Raw genomic sequence first — 26,430 nt, 5'->3', positions numbered from 1 at the left:
AGAGAAAACACCTCGAAACCTGAAATCCAACAGGACAAATTATTTTCTTTTTGTTTTGAATTGGCTAAATATATTCAATAAACAAGGGGAGGACCGAGATGGATCACCCCAAAAACTACAAAATCACAAGAAAGCAAAAATAGCCTTAAGCAGGTAAGAAATTAAACCACTCCAATCCCACTCGACTAACCCCCTTCCTAGCCAAGGGGTCAGCTTCCCCATTAGCAGTTCTCCGGACAAATTATTTTCTATATATTGATATAATTGCTTTCATTGGAGTGGTCACATTTTTATGTGAAAAGTAGTTTCCTTCTAAAGTTTACGCGCTTGATGACTTAGTTTTAGTGATGTTTTGTATGAAAATTTGTTGTTTGTTATAATGTTTGAAATTAGTCACTATCCTAAGCTATACATTAAAATCTCTGACATTTTTTTTTTTTGATGTTTTGTATTAAAAACTCGACATGACCCGACCTAACCCAAGATAATTTCTGAGTTAAGATAGGATCCATTTGAAGGGCATTTTGGTTGAATTTCAATTGAAAAATCGGATATCAAAGTATTCAAGAAATTGGGTAATTCGGAAATTTCACATGCTGAGAAACGGCCATGTCTTAGACTAAGGGACGGTAACTTCAAAGACTTGTGTTGATACATCCAAATGATAACAACAACAGAAAGATGACAAACGATTGATGTAGACAAAGACAAACATACTCCCTTGTTTTAATAATGGCCAGTCTCTAACTTTACACTTTCTGAATTAGCAGTTAAAAGGGAATTAAATTAGATTGATTGGTACCTTGACAGAAAAGATATATAGCATTGTAGAAGTCTAATACATGTTCAGGTTTCATTTCATGAACAGTAATAGAACCATATTTGACAATGGCTGATATGAATTTTATTCATAATCAGAGAGAAATTCATATTTACAGCACTGGATCAGTCATAATGGAATTTTTTACTAAATTACAAAAAAAAGTATTTGATTTTCTGGTTGGGTTTCACTGAACATATACAAGTGAACAAATGCTAGAACAACTGTTCATCAGAAAAGTTAATGACTAGAGAACATGAGCTTCGTTTTTAAGCCTGTCTATAAGCTCATCTACGGAGGAAAGAATCACACCGGCTTTCCTCTTCGGTGGTTCGGTGACTTGAAGGAGCTCCAGGTCAGACTTGATTACCACATTGAGCTCTTGAGGAGTAACCTTCTTGATAACCTTTGATTTTGCTTTCATTATATTGGGGAGTGTCGCGTAACGTGGCTGATTCAATCTCAAGTCGGTGCTGCATTGAGGACACAAAAATCCAAAGCAAGAATTAGCGCAAAGAGATCATATGGATCAATTATCATGAAAAACATTGCAAGACAACATTGTTTGGTGAGATTTGGAAAAAACTTACTTTCACTGAATTTCCACCAAAATTTTCATAAATACACTACTAAATTTTCTTCAGCATATCTATAGTCAATAGTTTAACTGCATAAGAGCATACATCAACAGCATGTTCGCAACCATGAAAATAAAATTCATGTAATATTTGTTAACCCAAGGTGAGAGGGCTAGAGAGGCCTGAGAGAACGAGATTTGAGGGGCTGCTGAGTGAGTCAGAATACGAGGCTGGAAAACAGAAGTAAAAAAAAACCTTCGTATGCTCACTCACTCATCAGCCCCTCAAATCTCACTTTGAGGGTAGGAAATGAACGTATCATAACAAAATGTAACAATTGAAAAGAGAATTTTTCTTAAAAAAGCCCATGATTTTTTTTATGGTTGCCATACCCTAAAGGGGCATATCGAAGATGAACATATCAGAATAAAATGGAACAATTGAAAAGATAAATTTTTTTTATTCATATTGATACAGCACTAAATATCAAACAAAAAATATTTAATTTTTTTTCATAATGCAACATAAATACTTCTAGTGTAATGATTATTTATATTTCTTCAATTACTGAAAATTGCAACCAGAAAAAATGGTTTGTGATTGCCCCTACAAAGTGGATCTGCCTTCACAAATTCAAGAGATCTCCATTGGTAACAGAACCCACGAATATAGAAGCAAGAACCACAACTTCCAAAAAAGTTCTAGATGATGAAGAGAAAGTTCCTCAACATGCTGACTAAGAAAGCACATAAATCATATCCGGTGGTAATAGATGATGCTTACGTGATTACGGCTGGCAGATCTAAACATAGAGTTTCAAGACCCCCATCCACCTCCCTTTCTACTGTTGCAACTTGTTTTTCTTTGTCCAAAATAACCTACTAGAAGGCAGAAAAAGGTCATGATAGAAACTAAAAGCCATTTGTACTATATCTGAAAATAAATGGTCATATCATCCATGAAGCTCTACAAATAAAGAGGCAACAGAAACAAATGCAAAAGAAGAATTTATTGATGAAAACAACTAAATTTGGCTATCACACTATATTATGGTATGATAGCAGGGTTGGGAAGTTCCAAGGACAGAAAAGAGGCACTTGAAGAACCAAAACAATGGTTACGGCAAACCATCACAGGGAGGCAGATTTCAAGAGTGCCAAAAACACTGCTAAAATCGAAAGCAGAGAAATGCAAGCCTTACAAACTAGGATCAGTGTAATCAGTTACCATTAAGGGGTAAAAAACAGTGTAATCAGTGACTTTTTTTGAATCAGTGCAATGGCAAATCAAAAACTGGACCAGTCATTGCCAAGCTGGCAAATGGGGTCCTTAGACTTGTCAGAACCCTTTCTTGCTGCCTGTGAACGTGTGGGGTTCAAATCAAGGTTTTAAATTTCGATTGAAATCCGAAATTTCGGACCGAAATTTTGAGTTTCGGTCAACCCCGAAACCGAAATTGGGTAAACTCAATGTTACAAAATTTCGACCAAAATTTCGTTTTCCCAGAAATTTCGGTCCGAAATTTAAGGAAAATCTCCAAAAAATCTGGGATTTATTCTTCATTTAATATTTTCCTGAAATTTCAGCCGAAATTAATTTCGTTCGAAACTTTGTACGAGATAAAATATTATTTTATTTGACTTCGTCCAAAATTTTGAAAATTTGACCGAAATTTCGGTTTTGGTGAGGAACGAAACACATTCCGAAACTGAAATTTAAAACCTTGGTTCCAATACCACCAGGAGTGGAAATGTTTTGGTAGACTGTGATGTTAACAAGATATTTACGCCATGTTGAGAAAGAAAAAGTTCCGTGGCCAAACGAAAGAGAAGGAGTTCCTATGGCTAAAGCTCTGACATGTGCATGCTGAATGGTTCATAATCGCAAGTTGGTGAGGCGTTGGTGGTGTTTGATTCTTAAAAGTTTTGACACAGTGATTTTCCGTAATGAGGCTGCGGGACATGTAAGGAAAATTGATGATCGAGCAATTTGACGACAATGAGCTAATCTTGTGGAGAATTTCTTTCTTTGCAGTTATTTAGGGCTTATAGAACGTGTTAGATGTTGTATGTATGCCTAGAGGCATTTTGGTCATTGTACTTCTTCCTTTTATATAAATACTGTAAGCCCAAGGGTTCCCATGGGTTCAATCATTCACCTTACCTTCTTGTTTTGATGCTAGTAAACTCAAATTGATTGGACTAATGTGTTGCTTTGAAGTGTTGTGCTTTATACAGGAATGTCACATGTCATATTGCCATTACACAACTCATCCCAACACATGGTTTGAGGATCCATACACACAATGATCAAAGAGCTTGCACATACAGTGAAGACATCATCATTTGAAGATGTTCAAGTCAGGAAGCTCAAGATGAAGATCCCACAAGTGGCCTAGCAAGTGTCAAGTAGAAGCTTGGAGATGAACCAACTTTGGTGACACCTCATGTACCTCTCAACATGCTTTGAAGTTTGGAGGAAATCACAAGAACCAAATCAAGTTCAAGAAGTTCACTCGCAAGTCAAAGAAGTCGAAGAAAGTGCCAAGGAGCCAACACAATCCAAGAAGACTCAAGGTTTATATTTTTAGATTGTATTTGGAGTCCTCTTGATTTTATGTAGATTGCACTTTCAAAAGGTTTTCCAAATGGTTTTCATAATTAATTTTTATATCTTTGGAAACCATTAACACACCCAAAAATGTGTTTAAAAACCTTGGACAAAAGCCCAAAGACCATGGCCCAAATCCCTGGATTTTTAACTTTAAAATCTGATTTTAAACAGGGCCGATCGACCGGGTTGTCCCGGGCGACCGCGGCAAGATGGCTAGAAATCCAGCTCTTGCGAAAACAATGCGGGCCGGTCGACCGGGAGGTCCCGGGCGACCGCGTAGAGGTTTTTGTCTTACAGAAACAAACTCAGCACAGTTTGGGCGGGCGACCGCCATAGGGCCGGTCGACCGCGGATAGTTTTGTGCGAAAATTTTAATTCAAACAGGTAGCTCCCGCCAGACGACCGCCATGGGTCGGTTGACTACGACGCTATGAAATTTGAAAATAAAAAAGATGCGCCCGATAAGGGCGGGCGACCGCCGTACCTCGGTCAATCGTGCCGGTCTGGAAAACTAGCCGTTGGGGCTTGCGGGGCTTGACTTTTTCAACCCAGTTTTTTACGGTTTTACGCCCAAACGGTCATATTTTTTTATGGGCTATATATACACTATCCAAACCTTTCTAATCAACCTTTTGCAAGATTATTTCACATCTTTTTGAACCTAAACTTTCATATCAAAGGTTTATCCTCTTCTATGCCTTGAACTTGCAGTTTTTCATTTTATCAAAAGGATCTCCATAGAGCTTCTACATTGTTTATTATCTTTGAAGTGATTGAGAGCTTCTATTTTTGTATCAAGCCTATCAAGAGGCTAAGAGAGTTTCTTATTTTAGTTCTTCATTTGTTCTTGAGGGTCTCCGATTCGGCCCGTTAACAAAGGTGAATCCGGTGTAAGAGGGTGTGTCCTTGCCAAAGGCTTTGTGCAGAAAAAGGGTTTGTTCCCTTGGAGGTGAAGAAGGAGATTGTACTTGTTGGAAATTGTGAGATCTCATCTTAGTAGAATACCTAAGGAGGAAAACTTGGAAGAGTGGAGTAGGTCTTTGTGATAGACCGAACCACTATAAAATCCGTGTGTTCCTTGTGGCTTGGCTCTTCTCTTCTCTTCTTCTCTTCTGGTGATTGGTAAATTCTAACCCTCACTTGTGTTTATGCTTTATTAAACAAGGGTTAGTAAATATAATTGATAGTAATATCTAAACCCTAAATTATATTATCTTGTTATTTGAACAAGGGTTAGATTTTGACTGATGCTAATTTCAAAGTAATAATTGAACCTAAAATTGTTAATTGCCAAAATTGGTTGTAATACTACATCTAATTAAGGCAAAAAATTTAATTGACCAATTCACCCCCCCTCTTGGGTTGTCACACTTGTATTTCAAATACATTGGTGAGGGGGAGTCTAGCTCCCTAACTCACTCATTCTCTTCTTCTTCTTCAACATGGTATCAGAGCCCTAGGGTTGCGGTACCTAGGGACCACCATTGGAAGAAACCCCATCTCCTCCTTCTTCTTCTCCTCCACTCTTGACCCCCACCACCCTTCCACGCCTCCACCCTTCGTCGTTTTTTTTTCTTCTTCTGCTCACCACCCAAACCCTAATCCAGCCCACCTTTTCTCTCTCTCTCTCTCTCTCTCTCTCTCTCTCTCTCTCTCAACAGCCCTCTCGCCCACTTTTCAGCCCTCTCTCTCGCCCTCTCACCCACTCTCCTCTCTCCACCAGCCCTCGCCTCCACCCATTCACTTTCTAACCCTACCATCCAACAGCCCACACCCTCCCGCCCCACGTCCTCCTCCCTCACCACTCTCTCTCTCTCTCTCTCGCCATCAAACCCTAAACCCTAACATCCAACAGCCCTCTCGTCCTACACCTCCCTCATCCCCTTCCAATCCTAATCTCTTTCCATGCCTCCCTCTCTAATTCCTACATCTCTAATCCCTAAACCTCGCATCATCATCTCGTTTCCCAACCCAAATCTACCACTTTCCTCTGACCGTTCTCTTACCAAAACCCTAATCTACTTCTTTTCCATCTCTAAACCCATTTCCATACACAAACATTCGGGGTTGACTACGCTGAGACATTCTCGCCAGTCGCTAAAATTCCATCGGACGGAGTATTGATTTCCCTGGCTGTCAACCAGGGATGGCCCTTATACCAGCTTGATGTGAAGAATGCCTTCCTGCATGGGGACCCCACTAAGGAGGTCTACAGGGAGCAATCTTCTGGATATGTTGCTCAGGGGGAGATGTCCTCTCAGTGTGCCGTCTATGCAAGTCCCTCTATGGTCTCAAACAATCTCTTATAGCATGGTTTGGGAGATTTAGTGATGCTATAATACGATTTGGCATGAAGCAATGTGCAGTTGATCATTCAGTGTTTAGTCATCGGTCTGAGACTAGGCATGGTTTTCTCATAGTCTATGTGGATGACACCATCATTACATGGAGCGACACAATAGGCATACAGAAATTAAAGGCCTTCCTGCAAAAAAGAATTTTCCACCAAAGATCTAGGTCGCCTAAGATATTTTAGGGGGATTGAGGTAGATTATTCTCGCAGTGGCCTTTCCCTTTCGCGCTCTATTGGGTGAGACCGGCTCTTTTGGTATGAAACCAGTTGTTGTTCCCATGGACCCAAATACAAAGCTACTTCCAGATGAGGGAAAGTTGTTAAATGATCCTGGTAGGTACAGGCGCTTGGTGAGAAAGCTTATATAGCTCACAGTGACTCGCCCAGATATTTCTTTTATAGTAGGGGTACTTAGCCAGTTCATGAGTGCACCACATACCTCTCACTGAGCAGCTATGATTCAGATCCTTTGCTACTTGAAAAGCACAGCAGATAAAGGCCTGCTGTTCAAGAGACATGGACATGAGACATTGGAAGGATTTTGTGATGCAGACTGGGCAGGATCCCCAGCAGATAGGAGACCCACCCCTGAGTATTGTACCTTTATTGGGGGAAATTTAGTGTCATGGCGAAGCAAGAAGCAAGACATAGTATCCAAATCTAGTGCATAAGGTGAATATTGAGCCATGTCACATACGACTGGAGAGCTCATCTGATTGTGCTCCCTCCATTCTGAGATTGGGTTCTCTTCATCATCCCCAGCTCTCTTACATTGTGATAATAAGGCCGCTATCCACATTGCTACCAACCCAGTTTTCCATGAGCAAACCAAGCATATTGAAGTGGACCATCACTTTATTAGTCAAAGAATTCAGATGGGTGAGATTAGCGCCACTTTCACTCGATCAGTGGACCAATTAGCCGATGTATTTAACAAGTCATTAAGTAAAGAAAAATTGGGTGATATTTGTAACAAACTAGGAATGTATGATATATATATTCCGGTTCAAGGGGAGTGTTAGATGTTGTATGTATGCCTAAGGGCATTTTGGTTATTGTACTTCTTTTATATAAATACATTGGTGAGGGGGAGCATAGCTCTCTAACTCACTCATTCTCTCATTTCTTCTCTTCTTCTTCTTCAACAGAACGAAAGGTATTTAAGGATTTTTGAAGAGAAAGTAGACCCTTTGTGAAAGTCGTGGTGAAAACAAAGTGGTCCTTTTTCATTGGCTGCTTCCTAGAAAGATATTTGGGGAACCTTGATGCAAGATCTTCATTGGAATTGGAAAACTCTCATCCATGAGTTTCATTTTTATCTTTCAGTAGGTAAGCTGGGATTGAAACTCTGACTTCTTGGTTGAGGAACAAGGCCTCTTACCAATTGAGATAGATGCTCAACCCCTATCCATCCATGGCTTTCAAGGAGTTATTTGTGTTCCTATGAGGTGGATAGCACTTTCTAATTCCTTAAAGTATTAACTTTGATGGGAGCTCTTTCGAGAATCCAGTGCCCACTGGTAACCTACAGGTAACTGAGGCATTTTTAAAGAAGATAGAAGAAATATAACCCATTGCCTTTGCAAAGCTCAAATGGAGAGAAGGCTTGGGCTTACCTATCATTTAAAAAAGAACACTAGTATCAACCGAATCCTATCAGTTTTGTAGGATACCTGACGTAGGACACTAAGATTAGTATATCCTTCTTACATTCCCACTAGGATTAATATCTTTCTTTCTTTTCTTTCAACTAAGATTAGTATCCTGTTTATCTTTAGTCAGTAGGAAGTGGGAAGTTTTAGGAGTTCCTTTTTTTATTGGTTGCTTTCTATTTTTTATAGGAAGTTTTAAGTATTATTGGATTTGGTCCCTTAATGGTAGTTGTAATTGCTAGGATTCTAATTTTGCGTTAAATACATGATCTAAAAACATGAAAGCCATTGGCATATTGAAGAAAGCAAGAACCTCTCTCTCTCTCTCTCTCTCTCTCTCTCTCTCTCTCTAGTAGATTCTAAGGTTCTTCTTCCCTAGTGGATTTGAGGGCGTATTTTTGGATTGTATGCTTCAGCTATGATTCTCGATTGATCAGCTGCATTAGTTGGTATCAGAGTGAGGTTTCTCCTCGGTTTGAAGCCACTTGCATTAACTGTCAAACTACCATCAATTGATGCTCGGATTTCTGATGCGGATTTTCTGCACAAATAGTCAAACTTCCTACGATTTCAGGTTAGTTTTCTCTGCCCTTTACCCCCAACTTGTCTTCTTTCTCAATCCCCACATCAGAGGTTTTCTCTAAACAAGCCCTTCATCTCTTCCATTTCAGCCCATCAGATTAACACCCCTCTTTTCCATCTATTTCCTCAACCCACCTTCCTATTATGTAGCCCTTCGCCATCCCAAACCAACCATCCATCTTCTCCGCAAACCTAATCTTATTCCTCCTGGAAACTTACCCGCGGCCTAGATCCTAACTTTTAGAGGCCCTTTGCATCCCAAAAAAAATCCTAAAATTTTGTCGCAAATACCACTGTAGTTTCACGCAATTTTTCTTGACACTCTGCTTCTTGTTTAATCATATCAACCCTCCTATCATATAGCCGCATAGCCCTTGCTTTATCCGCCCTTGAAAATAGCCGTTTAGCAGCCCTCTCTTTACTTGGTTTTGCCATAGAAATCACCACCTAAATCTCTTCGCCCTTCTTATTTTTAGGTACCTTTATTTCTTATGATTTTTTTCCTCTTGTTTTGACCAAAGCAACCTACTTAATAGGCAGCCCAAAACCAGCCTGCATATTAATCTTCTCAGCAGATATCTTTCTTTTCCATCCGTCTTTTCAATCCGTATAGTTTTCCCATCCAAACTCACAAACCAACATTACAAGCCACTCTAAACCCAACTCATTTCCCGTTAGCCTCATCCCCAACAGCCCTTTGACCCCTACTTCCTCAGCCACCTTGTAAAGCTTTCCGAACACCTCCCCAAATCCCTTCCCTACATCACACCAAAACAGCCCCAAAACCAAGTTAGCCGAGACCTTTCAACTAAGATTAGTATCTTGTTTTATATTTAATCAGTAGGAAGTGGGAAGTTTTAGGAGTTCCTTTTTTATTGGTTGCTTTCTATTTTGATAGGACGTTTTAAGTATTATTGGATTCGGTCTCTTAATGGCAGTTGAAATTGCTAGGATTCTAATTTTGCTTTAAATACATGATGTAAAAACATGAAAGCCATTATGGCATATTGAAGAAAGCAAGAACCTCTCTCTCTCTCTCTCTCTCTCTCTCTCTCTCTCTCTCTCTCTCTCTCTCTCTCTCTCTCTCTCTCTCTCTCTCTTCTTCCCTTGTAGATTCTAGGGTTTCTTCTTCCCTAGTGGTTTCTAGGGCATATTTTCGGATCGTTCGCTTCGGCTACGATTTTCGTTTGATCCACAGCATTAGTACCTTTGACATCAGGAAATGTAGAAGTTGAACCTCATATCAGGTGTCTATTTGATGTATATGGCAAATAGAGTACTGTATCATGTTACAGTTTTGGATCGAAAAGATGTAACCCGAAGCCTATTTTTTCACGATTATCAATTGTCTTGTGATATTTTATTTAAAATTAAGATAGGTATGCCCATTTTGAAGTTGATCTCTATTCAAATTGTTAACTTACCAACTTCTCCAAAAACTTAAGCTGTTGGAGAAAGGTGTTATTTATCTTTTATACTTTAACACTCCCTGGCACGTGTGGCCCACTTGGCAAACACGTGGCACATGTGGTCCCACTTTGGGCCGACCATCGCATGTGGATTTTTGAGGGTTAGGGTTAGGGTTAGGGTTGATGGAGAAGATGGAGGGTAAAGGTTTCCCTAGGGATCAGAAACCCTAGGGCTCTGATACCATGTTGAGAGAGAATAGAGAGAAGAGAAAAGTGAGTTGGGAAAATCTCCCCCACTTGTGTATTTATATTAAATGGATAAGTCCAAAAATGACAACTATGCCCTTAGGCAATACACTATATCCAACACAAATCAAGCATAAAAAATATGGATTGACAGATCAAAATGGCATTATTTGCGAATTTCCTCTTTGTAAGGTAAATGATCTACTTTTTCATCTTTCTTTTTGTTCGGGACTAGTTGTAATCTTAAAAAAACATGCATGCTTTTGTGAGATTACGTGGTTATTTATAATAATTTCTTTTATTTTTTCTAGTTTTTCATATTTTAATGCATGTTTTCCTTTTATGTTTTATGTTTGCTTCTTCTACATGTTTTTGGTGAGATCCATGAAAGTATGCATCTCTTTGTATAGAAACCGAGAGATCTCTAATCTCTTAAAATATGCCAAGCAACAGGAAGATGCAACGAACACAATCACATAAAACAACCCTAATATGTGAGTTGCCCCCCACACCCCAAGGAAGGGGACCACACAACTCGACTTCAATGTGCGTCGCATACATTAGTTCATCAGGGTGTTGTATCACTGCCAGAATACTAGACATCAGGCAGCACTTTGGCTATCTTTTCATATTATTTACATTTATTCATTTTTTTTTTTTCAAAACTTTCATGTTAAAATAGCATTCTCATGTAGTACATCTTAATGCTTAACTTCCATTCAAGTTGATCTGCATATTTTTTTAGTTAAATCCACACATCTATGGTTCCATATCTTTTGTTTTGTTACTTCTTTGATTCTTTTGAATTTTCAATTTTTTTAAAAAAAATTCATCTCTCTCTCTCTCTCTCTCTCTCTCTCTCTCTCGTGTGTGACGTATGGCATTCGTTATCGTAGATATACTCTTATGCGCTTGACATATGGCATTCTTATCCTAGATACATTAGTGAGTATTTGTTAGTTCCAACAGTTTGCAGGCCCTTTCGGATATATTCTAGTAAATGTAAATAATTAAATAGTACACTAGTATTAGTGATTGCTATTTGAGATTTTATTTTTATTTTTTTGAAAAATGACATAAATATTCATACTAGCAAAATTTACAATAGAGACCAGTAGTCCCACTAGATTTACCTGGTACGAGTTGCCCACAAGTATTTTCCATGGCCCATGACAAAAACCCAAAGCCCCTTACAAACCCCAAAACCTAGGAAGAACACTTCTCCAATTCCTCCACAATGTGCTGGACTTGCAAATCAGGCATATCTAAAAGAAGGTCCTCCGGGGCCATTTCCAAGAAGCCAGGACTCTTTCTACTAGCAATCCTTTCTTCCACCATCCTTATGCCCACCGCCTTGGTAGCTTCCCACTGCCGCTTCCTCGCCACTCTTTCTTCATTCAGAGTGAATTTGAAGAAAGGATGTTTATCAGCGGCGAGTGGGTATCTTTGACCGTAGCTGCCCCGCAGAGGCTAAGGAATGTCCGGGGACAGTCTTGAGTCTCTTGGTTAAATAATTTCCATTGCTTCCTGAGAAGATCTCCCGACATCTCTTACCACCACTAATAATGCTTGAGTGCCTAACCATGGAACAAAATCCTTCTTCCAGATTATGTTCTTTGTCTAGACTAGAGCCATAATTCAATATGCAAGGGGTTAAACTGCATAATATGCTAGTTAAAGATATTCTTATTTGCAAAGTCAGCATTTGCTCATTGATCTACAACCTGGTAGATTATGCATATGGTGAATTTCTAAGGTTCCTTAGATATTATGTAGGGTTGCAGGTCACCCATCCTTGTATCACTCGCCCAAGCGTGCTTAACTGCGGAGTTCTGATGGGATCTGGTGCCATAGTGTTGGTGAGAAGGTTATTTTGATGAATATCAAATACAGAATTCCAACATAAAATGCTAAAATTTTGAGAATTTTGATTGCAACAACAATATTTTGAAACATAAAAATGTGGAAAATAGATGACCTTTGAGGTAAAGGTTCCCTGAGGCCATTTGAGTAGCCCAGCCACCATCTGCCCTGTTTGATTGCAGTCATCATCAATCGCCTGAAGAAAAAACCACACACGTAATAACAGTAGGCCACGTCAGCAAAATGAAATCAAAATCTTTGAAAACAAAAGCTGAATAATTTATTGTAGTCCTAAACTAAAGTCAATGAACCAAACCATTCTCCATTGGTATTAACAAACTATGGGCAATTGGGCATGTTCATATACCAGTGACCTTTTAAAGGGCATAAGTTTTATTGCAATACACCTCAACTCAACTCAACTCAATTAAGCCTTTGTCCCAAACTAGTCGTCTAGTTGGGGTCGGCAATTGAATCCTTTAGAAAATTTTCATGAAGAAGGTGAAAGAATCTACCCGGCTCAAATTGACTAAGTCTAATCCTAAAACTCGTGCATGGATCATTTTCTTCTATTCTCTCCTATCCAAGGTCATGTTCTTTGTTATGTTCCTAGCCATCAAGTCTTTCCTCACTAATTTCTACTCAAGTTGTTTTCGGTCTGCCCCTACCTCTTTTTACTCCATCAACTTGACACGAGTCACTTCTTCTTACTGGAGCATCAAAAGGCCTACGTTGGATATGCCCAAACCATCTTAAGCGGTGCTCTCTCATCTTCTCCTCAATTGGTGCCACCCCCACCTTTTTACGGATGTCTTATTTTTAATTTTATCTAACCTTGTGTGGCAGCACATCCATCTAAGCATTCGCATCTCTGCATACGCTTTCTCCAAATCACATCAACATATTTAGTAGGCATTTTTTTCCTTTCAAGGACCCACTACATAACACTCCTGGGAATCCTATCATACGCTTTCTCCAAATCAATGAAAACCATATGAAGGTCTTTTTTATTTTCTCTAAATCTCTCCATTAACCGCCTATTCAAAAAGATAGCTTCTATAGTCGATCGTCCGGGTATAAAGCCAAACTGATTCTTTGACACCTTAGTCTCTTTTCTTAGTCTATGCTCAATTACCCTCTCCCAAAGCTTCATGGTGTTACTCATTAGCTTAATTCTCCGGTAATTGGTGCAAGTGTAACTCTAAATATCCCCTTTACTAATGTACTCTTCCTCCGCTCAACAGGCATCTTCTTAGTCTTCAAAATATTGTTAAATAATCTAGTTAACCAAACCAAACCCACATCACCCAACCAAGTCTCAATAGGAATACCGTCAGGAACCATAGCCTTACCTAATTTCATATTTTTCATAGCTACTCTTACCTCTGATGTTCAGATTCTACGAACAAACCTCGGGTTTGTATCATCAAAAGCATTATCAAGTTCTCCCAAATTCGCTACGGGTTTTCCATTAAACAACTTATCGGATCGTCCGGGCATGAAGTAACTTCTATTGCAATACACCTAGACTAGAAAAAAGAGGACCATAAATGCACAAATGCATACGGGAATGAATGTACAAAGCACTTTTAGTGAATTTCCATACATCCAAAGCCCCTGGTTTACTTTGGAAATAGACAAGGAGTTACACCAAAACCAAAATATCTCACTTTTCAAAATGAAAAAAATCCATCCTTACTATTAGAAAGGTTCCAACGTATATGTTCTGACTTTATATAAAGACCACCCTCTACAGTAGTATGCAATCTTTCCAATCTTACCGGATCAGCATTTAATAGAGTTACAGACCATGTATACATTCTCATTTTTCTCAAATAATCAAAACTACTGTCACCATATTACAATTTATTATTGCAGCAACCAACACACTAGTATTTTGGATATCTGAGATATAGACTTTTTATCAAAATATCCCAAGCATCCACAACTGTAAAATGCCTCTGGTTTTCCAAACCATATACATTAGCAATACCTTTTTTTCATTTCCCATATTGAATTGAACAATTTATTAGTACTTGTTTCTAAATTGAGCAATATTCCCCAAAATCTTATGAGTAGACATATACCATCCATCATGAACCATAGTAGCAGCATCGAGGCACCCCCATATTCCTCCCTATCCCAGCGTCCCACTAATAATATGGATGATAGATGACAGACCATGTCCTGATTATGTGTGAATGTACATAGTGGATATATTTAAACTCGGACTAGAATAAAAACTCGGTCAAGGTAAAAATGAGACGACTCCGGCGAGTCGATGGTTCATGTGATTAATGTTTCATTAACTCTATAGAGGTAAAAATGAGTAGATTCCGGCAAGTCGATGATTGATGTGATTAATGTTTCATTAAATCTAGAGTCAAGGGAGTTTTTTTATTGACCCAATACGGCAAAACTCGGCCAACAAGTTGACTCTGGGAGTTTGACTATGGTAGTGTTCTATTTCTTAATGTTACTGTTCTCCAAATGTACTGATGCAGGAAAAAGTTTCCAGATGAAATTTAGGAATGCTTAATAGAAAGTGGGAGAGAACAGCATCACATTGTTCTAATATTACAGAATAAACTCACAAGGATTGTAGAATCATATCACAATCAGATCATGGGTATAAAACCTAAAAAAGAACACTTATCATACAACATTAAAAACTACTAAAAGTTACAGCAAAACACATATATCACAATCAGATCATGTGAGTATCAAACCTAAAAGAAGAAAAATTATCATTCAACATGAAAAACTACCAGAAGTTAAAGCGAAACACACACACACACACAATGTTCTAATCTTATACATATCACAATCAATGATGAGCATCACACCTAAAACAGGAACAATTATCATTCGACATGAAAAAACTACCAGAAGATACACCAAAAAACAAGCAACGAAGCAAGCACGCACCCACACCCACACACACATGATGGGAAAAGAGTTTCTGCTCAATCGACAAGATCACTTATCCGGACCATCGACCAACAACAGAGTGGGGCCCACATTGTTTCGGTGATGCAAACCATTCATTTGACGGGCCCTGATTTAGATAGTGTGTGACCAAAAAAATTAGCTCCATAGGATCATCCTGACCCTTCGATTTGTGGAGGTTAAAATGGACGGGTATAAACCTCCACAAATCTGTCCATTTTTAACCTCCACAAATTGAAGAGTTACGATGATCCCATGGAGCCAATTTTTTGGGCACACCCTATCTATGTTAGGGCCCATCAAATGAATGGTTTGGATCACCCAAACAATGTGAGCCCAGTGTGTTTCTTGCCGACGGACCAGATAAATACAGCCAATATTGTGTGTGTGTGTGTGTGTATATATATATATATATATATATATATATATATATATATATATGAGAAAATGGTTTCTACACACAAGTGTAGATAAGTTATTTACACACTAGCTTAAAATATGAGAAAATGGTTTCTACACACAAGTGTAGATAAGTTATCTACACACTAGCTTAAAATACAGTGGAGGCCCACATTGTTTGGGTGATCCAAACCATTCATTTGATTGGCCCTCACATAGATAGGGGTCCACAAAAAATCAGCTCCATAGGATCATCCTAACCCTTTGAACCTTGGAGGCAAAAAATGGACAGATTTGTGATCATCCTAACCCAATCAAAGTTGGAGGGGAAAATGGACAGACATTGTTTCTGCCCATTTGTTTCCTCCACAAATGGCAGGGATAGGATGATCCTAAAGAATTGATTTTTGGTACGCACCCTATCCATGGAAGGGCCTTCCAAATTAATGCTTTGGATCCCCCCAAAAATGTGGCCCCCACTATGGTTTGTGCAGCCATGCACAAATAGCTTATCTGTGCAGCTGCACATACTTCATTCATTTCCAAATGAATGCTTTGGATCCCCAAAAAATGTGGGGCCACATGTGTTTTTGAGCTATAGCTTAGAGAAGCTTATCTAAGCTATAGCTTAGGAACACTTTCCTCTCTCTCTCTCTCTCTCTCTCTCTCTCTCTCTCTCTCTCTCTCTATATATATATATATATATATATATATATATATATATATATATAGAGAGAGAGAGAGAGAGAGTGTGTGTGTTTCTGAGCTCGAGCTCAAAAACTCATGTGGGCCTATATTTTTTGGGTGATCCAAAGCATTCATTTGAAAGGCCCTTACATGAATAGGGTGCCTACAAAAAATCAGGTCCATAGGATCATCCTAACACTTCCATTTGTGGAGGGAAAAAATGGGCAGATCTTTGGAGAAACAGTATCTGTCCATTTTTCCCTCCACTTTTGGATGGCTTAGGATGATCCTATGGACCTAATTTTTTGTAGGAACCCTATCCATGTAAGGGGGGCCTTTCAAATGAATGCTTTGGATCACCTCAAAAATGTGGGCCCACAGAAGTTGTCAACGCCTGAGCTCATATAAGCTATCTGAGCTCGAGCACAGAAACACTTTACGCATATATATATATATATATATATATATATATATATATATAGAGAGAGAGAGAGAGAGAGAGAGAGGAAAGTGTTCCTGAGCTCAAGCTCACATAAGCTTACGTCAGCTCGAGATCAAAAACACATGTGGCCCCACATTTTTTGGGTGATCCAAAGCATTCATTTGGAAGGACCTTCCATGGATAGGGTGTGTACCAAAAATCAGATCAATAGGATCATCCTAACCCAATCAAAGGTGGAGGGGAAAATGGACAAACACTGTGTGTCCATATTTCTGCCCATTTTTTCCCTCCACAAATGGCAGGGTTAGTATAATCCTATAAGGCTGATTTTTTGTACACACCCTATCCATGGAAGGGCCTTCCAAATGAATGCTTTGGATCACACATGTGTTTTTGAGCTCGAGCTCAGGAACACATTCCTCATATATATATATATATATATATATATATATATATATATATATATATATGAGAAAAGGGTTGCTGCGCTCGAGCATAGAAACAGGGGTGTGGCGCCATTGGGGGGGGGGGGGGGGGGTTGATCCCAAGCATTCATTTGGAAGGCCCCATCATAGATGGGGGGGCCTACCAAAAATCAGCTCCATTGGATCACCAATGGGTGTCCATTTGTGGGGCCAAAAATGGACAGATACTATTTGTCCACAAATCTGTCCATTTTTTGCCCCACAAATGGCACCCTAAGGTGATCCAATGGAGCTGATTTTTTGCGGACACCCTACCCATGAAAGGGCCCATCAAATGAATGCTTTGGATCCCACCCAAAATGTGGCCCCACCCTATTTCTGTACTCGAGCGCAGCAAATCCATGCTCTCTCTCTCTCTCTCTCTCTCTCTCTCTCTCTCTCTCTCTCTCTCTCTCTCTCTCTATATATATATATATATATATATATATGAGAAAACAGTTTCTACACAAAAGTGTAGATAAGTTATCTACACGCTAGCTTAAAATACAGTGGGGGCCCACATTGTTTGGGTGATCCAAACCATTCATTTGAAAGGCCCTCACATAGATAGGGTGTGCCCAAAAAATCAGCTTCATAGGATCATCCTAACCCTTCGAACCGTGGAGGCAAAAAATGGACAGATTTGTGAAGGTTTATACACGTCCAATTTACCTCCACAAATTGTAGGGTTGGGACGATCCTATGGAGCTGATTTTTTCTGGACACCCTATCTGTGTGAGGGCCAATCAAATGAATGGCTTGGATCACCCAAACAATATGCCCTCCGCTGTATTTTAAGCTAGTGTGTAGATAACTTATCTACACTTGTGTGTAAAAACCGCTCTCTCTCTCTCTCTCTCTCTCTCTCTCTCTCTCTCTCTCTCTCTCTATATATATATATATATATATATATATATATATATATATATATATATATATATATATATATATAAGTAAACAGTTCCTGCGCTTGAGCTCAAATAGCTTATCTGCGAGTGTAGGAAACCAAGAATAGAGTAATTAAGCACTTTCCATGATCTCTATGACTTTCCATGATCTCATGGTGGTTCACCACTTCATCAAAACCAAGAATAGATTAATTAAGCACTTTCCAAAGGAATATGAACGCATCAAGAGAAATGGCAACCTCAGTGGGTTTTGCATGAGTGGGTGCGGGAGCGGAAGGATTAGAGCAATGGACCTATGATTCAATGATAGGTAACGTTGTCCCTTGATCTCATCATTAATAGTGGAGATGGATCTCACCATGCCAACGAATGTCGTCATACACCATGATGAGCCATGTGAATCCCTTCTGTTTCTTTTATTTCTAAAACTGGTTTGACTTAATCTATTTTCTTCGTACCAATTTACTGAGCAAAAGTCTTGAATATCATGCAGTTTTACTTTTATCTGAATTGGATATTGTTTCTCGTGAAGGGCTTGAGAGTGGCAAGGGTTTCTGCCACAACAGATGATTGGATGCTCCTATATCAAATTTGGTCTTATTTAGTTTCATTGAAGCTCGTGTCTCTTGTTCCATTATGATTGACCTCATTTCAAGGGCATTGCTCAACTTCCCTTTTTTCATCTCTTCTGTGATAATGCTTGGTTCCTTCTCAAAAGGATAAAATATAAATTGCCACTTGCATAGCATTTTTTTCGAAAATGGTAGCCAATAATTTTAAGAATAGGGAGGAACGAGATGGTTAGTGCAGAGATGAGTAAAGACCATAGTTGCCAAGTCGGGAAACGGATACGGAAAGCAGAACGTGAAACAGAAACAGAAACGTGAAACACATGAAAAAAATTATAGGGGAAACAAGAAACGGGAAATGATAGAAAAACGCATGTGAAACGCGTTGGGAAACGTCTTGGGAAACGTGAGGGAAACATTTGGGAAACGCGAGGGGAAATGTAAATGAAACCTAAGGGATTTTAGCTTATAAGATCTCAAAGTATCAAACTAAAACACATTTATGCCATTTGGGTAAATGGATTTTACAACCTAAAACCTGGATTTTAGCTTATAAAATCCAAGTTTAGGTCTAAAATCCAAGTTTGGCTTGCAAAATCCAAGTTTAGCTTGCTAAATCCAAGATTTTACAATCGTGATTAGAAAATCCATGTATCCAAACTGACTCATGGAGCAATGAATTCTAGGAACAACCCCTTCTAGTGTATCCAATTCTCTTTTACATTGGAGGGGGTTGTCTCGTGTAAACAATGGGGCAAATATATCATTGCCCTTTATAAAGTAGAAATATTTTCTTGGAAAATTTTAAAAATTCCAAAAATAGTGTTCCCAAGAGAAAGAAATGCGTTTCCACTTTCTTGGAAACGCGTTTCCCCAACGTATCCCCTGCGTTTCCCCAACCTATCCCCTGTGTTTCCCCACGTTTCCTACACATTCCCCCACGTTTCCCAAGTGTTTCCCTCACATTTCCTCCATGTTTCCCCCACGTTTCCAAAGCGTTTCCATTTTTTTCAGACGTTTCGTTTCCCTTTCGGAGACACGTTTCCCACCTTCACCATGCATTTCCAATAACTATGATAAAGACAATTCGAAAACCAAAAAAATACAATAAATCTAGTCAAGGGGGAAGAGAATCAAAGAGCGCTAAGGCTCCTTTGTGACTCCTAGTTTGGATTCATTATACAACAGCTCCTCTTGCAGTTTCACCCAATGAACCTGTCCACGTAATACTTTACTACTAATAGTCTAATATGACACCAATAAAAAGCTTTGTCAAAATTTTCATTTCATCCTCTCTGTGAAGTCAACTTTTCTTGAGTTTGAAACCCAATTTCAAACTTTATGTAGCAACATTTTAGCAATTGAATGAAAAATTGGTCCACTTTCAAAACTCAGAAACTTCATCTTGAATACTTCTCAAACCTGAAGGCAAGATGGACCCATGTTTTACTGATAAAAAGAAGAAAAAAAGAAACAAATAAGGATTTAAAATCCCCTATGCCATGTATAACTCTTCTAGAAAAAATCCACAAAGAAACATCAGTAAAGCCATGAAAAACTGAAAACTGATCCAACTTGCAACCTATTGGAAGACTTCACCCATTGGTCATACTGAATACACAATGTGCAAAGAGACATATAGAGACAGATTTTTCATGCAACAAGATATTACACACTACTGCTGGCAGCTCTCAACAAGCTTCTACAATTGATATCTCGCACCACCACCCCCCACCAGTTTCCAATTGAGAAACAGAGAGTCTGACATTACCCCTAAAAGCATTCATAGTAGTATGATTTGGGGATAAAAATTCAAACCCCTAAAACGAGTCACCTCAAAATCCTTCCCAATTTACCCAAGGTATTCAAAAAATTTTAACCGTTTCATCCAATGTAGCAGGCCAAAGTCAAAAAGCTTGACTGAAAGCATTGGGTCCCAAACCATGGAGTTTTTTCAGTCAAGTTCATCATTCAAGAGTCAAGACTACATTTTATCGCTTACCAACAAACAACCAAAATAAAGCAAACTGATAGCAGCACAGATGAACAAGTAACCATGGTGCAGATATCAGAAGCAGAGAATGAGGAACCAGAAAGGGATATTAGTAGAGAAGTTCAGACAGAACAGGCATTTCAAAACAGAGCAAAGAGGGCGACTCGTAAACCTGTTTGGATGACTGATTATAACAGTCATTAGTTGAATTAAGGAGATCAATTAGTTAATAAGGTCAATAGTGGAATACTGGGTAAATAGGAGGGTAAGAGAGTAATTGTCAAGGTCTGACAGTCCGTTAGGTTAGCCTTTATACAATTGTAATCGATCAGAGAATCAACAACGAAAAAGATATTCTCTCATTTTTCCCCTTTTCCCTCTTCTTCTTCTTCTTCTTCTTCTTCAACCTCTCTTCTCTAACCGACTCTGTTTCTGTTCTTTTGTCTGTGCTTAAGTTGAAGTTGAGCTTATCATTGGCGTTTTCATTGAGTTTCTTGGCGATCTATGGCCGACAATACGCGCGCTCAGGCGAAGATTGACGAGCAACTGAAGCATTATCAACAACAGCTCAATGAGATACGTTTGACTCAAGCTCAACAACATGAAGAACTGGTCAATATGATCAAATAGTTCCAGATCCGACCGCCATCGGCCTCTTCTTCTTGACCCCCTAATGACGATCATTCGGTGGGTAATTCCGACGACGGGATCGTAGCCATTTCACCCGCCTATAGCAAATTCATCCGAATGGATGTTCCTAAATTCGATGGCTCAGATCCAATTGGTTGGTACTTCAAGGTAGAGCAATTTTTTAACTACTACAGTGTTCCTGCAGATCAGAGAATTCTTATTAGCTCTTTCCACTTCGAAGGCCCTGCTCTTTCCTGGTTTCAATGGGCTAAATCCAACAATTTGATAAACTCCTGGAAAGGACTTTTAGATGCTATTCAAATCCGATTCGGTCCTACATTATATGAAGATTACAAAGGGCAACTTGCGAAGATTTATCAAATTTCATCGGTAGAAGAATACCAATCCAGGTTTGAATCATTATCCAATAGAGTTACTGGTATCTCCGAAGCTTTCCTCATCAGCATCTTTATCTATTGTCTTAAACCAGATTTGAAAAGAGAAATACTAGTTGCTCAACCTACATCGCTTTTTCAAGCAATTTCTCTCGCCAGAGTCTATGAACAGAAATATGAACGATTGATGAAATCCTGGAAATCAACCTGGCCTAAATCAGGCAGTGATGGATCAGGGTTGTTACCTACACCTAATGTTCCTCCCCTCAAAGCCATCGCTGCTCCTCCGATACGCCAAATTCCGGTTCGAACGAGACAACTATCGAAGGAAGAGATGAAATCTAAAAGAGAAAAAGGCCTTTGCTACTTTTGCGACGATAAATACATTCCGGGACATGATTGTAGAAAACGCCTATATCACCTCAATGCTATGGAGGAAGGTGAGGATATGCGAGACATGGCACCTACTGAAGATGCTATCCTCGACAACCTTGCTGAATCATCGGAAGATAAACCAGCAGAGGTCAGTTATTATGCAATAGTTGGCCAGCAGAATCCTAGTACGATCCACGTTACAGGGGTAAGTCATCAGTACTCCATTCATGTTTTGATTGATAGTGGGTCTACTCATAATTTCGATAAGGAGAAAATTGCTAGATCATTACATTGGGACATTGTACCTACAAACCCATTCAAGGTCCTCATTGGAAATGGTGATTCGCTACTCTGCAATCGAAAGTGTGTCAATGTCAAACTTTCCTTACAAAATCATGAATTTCCGTTTGATTTTTTCGTTTTACCAATTAAGGGAGCTGATGTAGTTTTGGGAATCCAATGGTTGGCTGAACTTGGTCCGATCCTAACCAATTATCAGACATCAACCATGGAATTCAGTTGGCAGGGACAACCAGTTAAATTAGTAGGAGAGGCTGCTTTAAATCCGTCTCCGTTGAAGGCCACTCACCTGAAAGGCTTAACTAAATCAGATACAATTGCTTCTTGTTTCACTCTCCATTGTATTGAAACCTTTCTTGAAAATGAATTCTCTGCATCCTGTCATTCTATGGCAGTACCAGATGGCCTTCCAGCTTCCATTTCCACCTTTCAAAACACGATGAACCAGGTTTTTAAACCATTTTTAAGACACTTTGTCATCGTTTTCTTCGATGATATTCTCGTTTATAGCCCATCTATGGAAGCTCATATACAACACTTGAACGCTGTTTTGCAATGTTTAGCTTCCAATCACTGTTTTGCTAAAATGAGCACATGTCAATTTTGCCAAACCAAAATTGATTATTTGGGGCATTTAGTCTTGCGAGATGGAGTGCAACCTGATCCAACAAAGATCCAAGCAATGCAAGATTGGCCTCGACCCACTAATCTGAAACAACTCCGAGGTTTCCGAGGTTTAACAGGGTATTATAGGAGGTTGTTCGCCATTCTGCTTCAGTGGCCTTTCCTCTTACAAGTCTCTTAAAAAAGGGTGCTTTTCACTGGTCTTCTGAATCTCAAATTGCATTTGAGAAGTTGAAGGTACTGATGACTCAAGTACCTGTGTTAGCTCTGCCTGATTTCTCTCAAGACTTCATATTAGAGACAGATGGTTCGAGCATTGCAATTGGTGCGGTTTTGATGCAACAAAAGCACCCAATTGCGTACTTCAGTAAGAAGATGTCACCTACAATGTCAGTAGCTTCAGCATACATAAAAGAGTTATTTGCAATAACCGAAGCTGTCAAGAAATGGCGTCAGTATTTACTAGGGAGGCAGTTCATCATATTTACTGATCACCGCAGTTTGAAAAACCTCATGAATCAGGTCATTCAGACACCAGCACAACAACAGTATCTCTGCAAGTTATTAGGGTATAATTATTCCATAGTTTACAAAGCCCAGTGAGAACAAAGCAGCAGATGCTTTATCCCGAGTAGCAGAAAATGCAGACCCACCAGTGGTAACGCCATTTTCACAGTTACAAATGGCTACTTCTTATCCAGTTCTTGAGCTTTCAGCACAAATCCAGTTGGCCAATACCACTGATCCTGAATTACTCGCAAAACATGCTCAACTTCAAAAAAGGGATAGCCGGACCTGAATTCACCGCGCGAAACGGACTCATTTTCCATAACCAGCGGCTGTTCATTGGCTCTAGTTCACCTTTGCGCTACCAAATCATGCATGAATTTCACAACACACCTCACGGGGGGCATGCCGGCACACTCAGAACATTTTTGCGCATTTCTGCTAGTTTCTTTTGGACCAGTCTCCGAGCAGATGTAAAAAAAATTGTCAAAGACTGCCTCGTGTGTCAACACACCAAGTACAGCACTTCCCCATCCATTGGATTATTGCAACCCTTACCCATCCCTCAATTGATTTGGGAAGACATTGCAATGGATTTTATAACAGGATTGCCAAATTCAAATGGTTTCTCCACCATTTTCGTGGTCATTGATCGCTTGTCAAAATATGCGCATTTTGGCGCTTTGAAGGCAACCTATAATGCTGTTACAGTAGCCCAATTGTTCACAGACATGGTGATCAAACTTCATGGGATGCCCAAGACCATCATCTCTGATAGGGATCCTATCTTCATTAGTAGGTTCTGGACAGAACTATTCAAATTAAGTGGGACTTCTTTAAATTTGTCGTCAGCTTATCACCCCCAAACCGATGGTCAATCGGAAGTGTTGAACAGATGCGTTGAACAACATCTACGAGCTTTTTCCAGCGACAACCCAACGAAATGGCATAGTTATCTGCTGTGGGCTGAGTATTCGTACAACACTACCTTCCACTCAGCCATCAAAATGACTCCTTTCGAAGCTGTTTATGGAAGAAAACCCCCTTCCATTCCAACATATATTTCAGATTCTTCAGTTGTTGAAGCAGTGGATGCAGAGCTCAAGCAGAGGGATAGTCTGTTAGCCACTCTTAAAACAAACTTGCATAGAGCTCAGTCTCGGATGAAGTGTTTGGCTGATCAGAAAAGGCTTGACAGGAACTTTGAAGTAGGGACTTGGGTTCTACTTACGCTACAGCCTTATAGACAGCAAACAGTAGCCCGCAGACCTTCTCAGAAACTAAGCAAACGTTACTATGGACCTTATCAGATTGAGGCCAAGGTAGGAAAAGTTGCATACAGATTGAAACTTCCAGATGGTAGCAAAATCCACCCAGTTTTCCATGTCTCCTTACTCAAACCATTTTATGGACCCCTGCCTCAAACAGTTTGCGAGTTCCCTGTTCAGAGTGTAAACAATTCACCCGTCATTTCCCCACTGGCTATTGTTGGTACTCGAACAGTACTGCAAGGAAATATGCCAATCAAATAAGTCCTGGTACAATGGGCCGGCCTCCTACCTGAAGATACTTCTTGGGAGAATTTGAAGGAATTGCAATCCGATTATCCTTTTCTCAACCTTGAGGACAAGGTTAATTTGGATGGGATAGGCTATGATAGCAGCACAGATGAACAAGTAACCATGGTGCAGATATCAGAAGGAGAGAATGAGGAACCAGAAAGGGATATTAGTAGAGAAGTTCAGACAGAACAGGCATTTCAAAACAGAGCAAAGAGGGCGACTCGTAAACCTGTTTGGATGACTGATTATAACAGTCATTAGTTGAATTAAGGAGATCAATTAGTTAATAAGGTCAATAGTGGAATACTGGGTAAATAGGAGGGTAAGAGAGTAATTGTCAAGGTCTGACAGTCCGTTGGGTTAGCCTTTATACAATTGTAATCGATCAGAGAATCAACAACGAAAAAGATATTCTTTCCTTTTTCTCCTTTTCCCTCTTCTTCTTCTTCTTCTTCTTCTTCTTCCTCTTCTTCTTCAACCTCTCTTCTCTAACCGACTCTGTTTCTGTTCTTTTGTCTGTGCTTAAGTTGAAGTTGAGCTTATCACAAACCCACATTACCAACAAACAACCAAAATAAGGCAAACCCACAAGTATGTTACTATCTAAGCAACTCAAGAATCTCATTCCTCACATTCTCCCTTCCAATCCCAATCCCCTCTAAGACATAATTTCAGAATCAGAAGGCCACATTAAATTTCTAATAAAAAATCAAACTGAAGACAAAACAACCTCAATTTAATTCAAGATTAACAACAAAGCAAAATCCAGATAACAAAATTGCATATAAACCTAAAAAAGGGGAATGACCACGAAATACCTGTTTGCCGAGGATTAGGAGCCGGGGTTTCTCAATCTCAACGAGCGCCTTGAGGAGCTTGGCAACGGAGAGCGGGTAAAGGGTGGCTCCCACATCAGTGGTGATGTGGATTGCTCTATCTGCGCCCATCGCGAGCCCGGTGCGCAGAGTCTCAACGCATTGAGGTGGCCCAATGCTGACGGCGATTACCTCTGAAGCATGGCCGGATTCTTTGATCCGGAGAGCCTCTTCGAGGGCGATTTCGCAGAAGGGGTTCATGGACATCTTGACATTGTTGGTCTCAACACCACTCTGATAAAAAAAAATTAAAAGGGAGACTAAAGTAGTAATGAATGCATATTTTTCGTTTTTACCTTGTCGGGTTTGACTCGGATTTTCACGGCATAGTCAACAACTCTCTTGACGGCGACTAGGATCTTCATGGAGGGTTCTATGCGTCTCTGTTGCTTCTCTAGACTCAGTAGAAGGACGGAGAGCAGGCCAATAAGTTAGAAAGATATTTTCGGCGCCTATGTCCGACACGAGGCTTATGTGAGTCGTTGGCGGATGCTTTTGTGGAATAGGGGATCCCACCTTAGCTTCATCTGAACAGTTCATTTTATGGGTCGCGGTTTGGATCCCTTATCGCCAAAATTTCACCCTAATCAACTTATCCCAAGCGTCAACAATGTGTTTCCTTATGCTCTATTTGG

At 39.6% G+C, this 26,430-nt stretch overlaps 1 protein-coding gene across 2 annotated transcripts; it reads right to left on the bottom strand.

Moving 5' to 3' along the window:
- Window positions 1-881: 881 nt before the first annotated feature.
- ETFBETA (electron transfer flavoprotein beta) lies at window positions 882-26,430 on the bottom strand. Of its 2 annotated transcripts, XM_077389606.1 has the most exons (5): window positions 26,092-26,316; window positions 25,739-26,029; window positions 12,232-12,312; window positions 2,182-2,276; window positions 882-1,293 (listed from the first exon to the last, which is right to left on the bottom strand). In XM_077389606.1, the coding sequence occupies exons 1-5, from the start codon at window positions 26,158-26,160 to the stop codon at window positions 1,068-1,070; spliced, it is 762 nt and encodes a 253-aa protein (XP_077245721.1). In that variant the 5' UTR covers window positions 26,161-26,316; the 3' UTR covers window positions 882-1,067. The 2 variants fall into 2 exon arrangements, with proteins under 2 accessions (XP_077245721.1, XP_077245722.1); XM_077389607.1 differs by lacking the exon at window positions 12,232-12,312 and having other exon boundaries at window positions 26,092-26,430.

The sequence above is a fragment of the Tasmannia lanceolata genome, unplaced genomic scaffold (assembly GCF_043159265.1).
Source record: "Tasmannia lanceolata isolate RefF3 unplaced genomic scaffold, GAP_Taslan_0.1 ptg000008l, whole genome shotgun sequence".
NCBI classification, from domain to species: domain Eukaryota; kingdom Viridiplantae; phylum Streptophyta; class Magnoliopsida; order Canellales; family Winteraceae; genus Tasmannia; species Tasmannia lanceolata.
Note: the sequence above shows the minus strand (reverse complement) of the source record. Positions and strands in the feature narration are given on the sequence as shown.

Excerpts from the sequence above, each read along its gene's own strand:
- ETFBETA (XM_077389606.1), bottom strand. The coding sequence starts at position 26,160 with ATGAAGATCCTAGTCGCCGTCAAGAGAGTTGTTGACTATGCCGTGAAA. Across the intron at positions 26,030-26,091 it reads TCCGAGTCAAACCCGACAAG|AGTGGTGTTGAGACCAACAA; the intron begins GTAAAAACGAAA and ends TTTTTTTATCAG. Across the intron at positions 12,313-25,738 it reads TCCTAATCCTCGGCAAACAG|GCGATTGATGATGACTGCAA; the intron begins GTATTTCGTGGT and ends TTTTTTCTTCAG.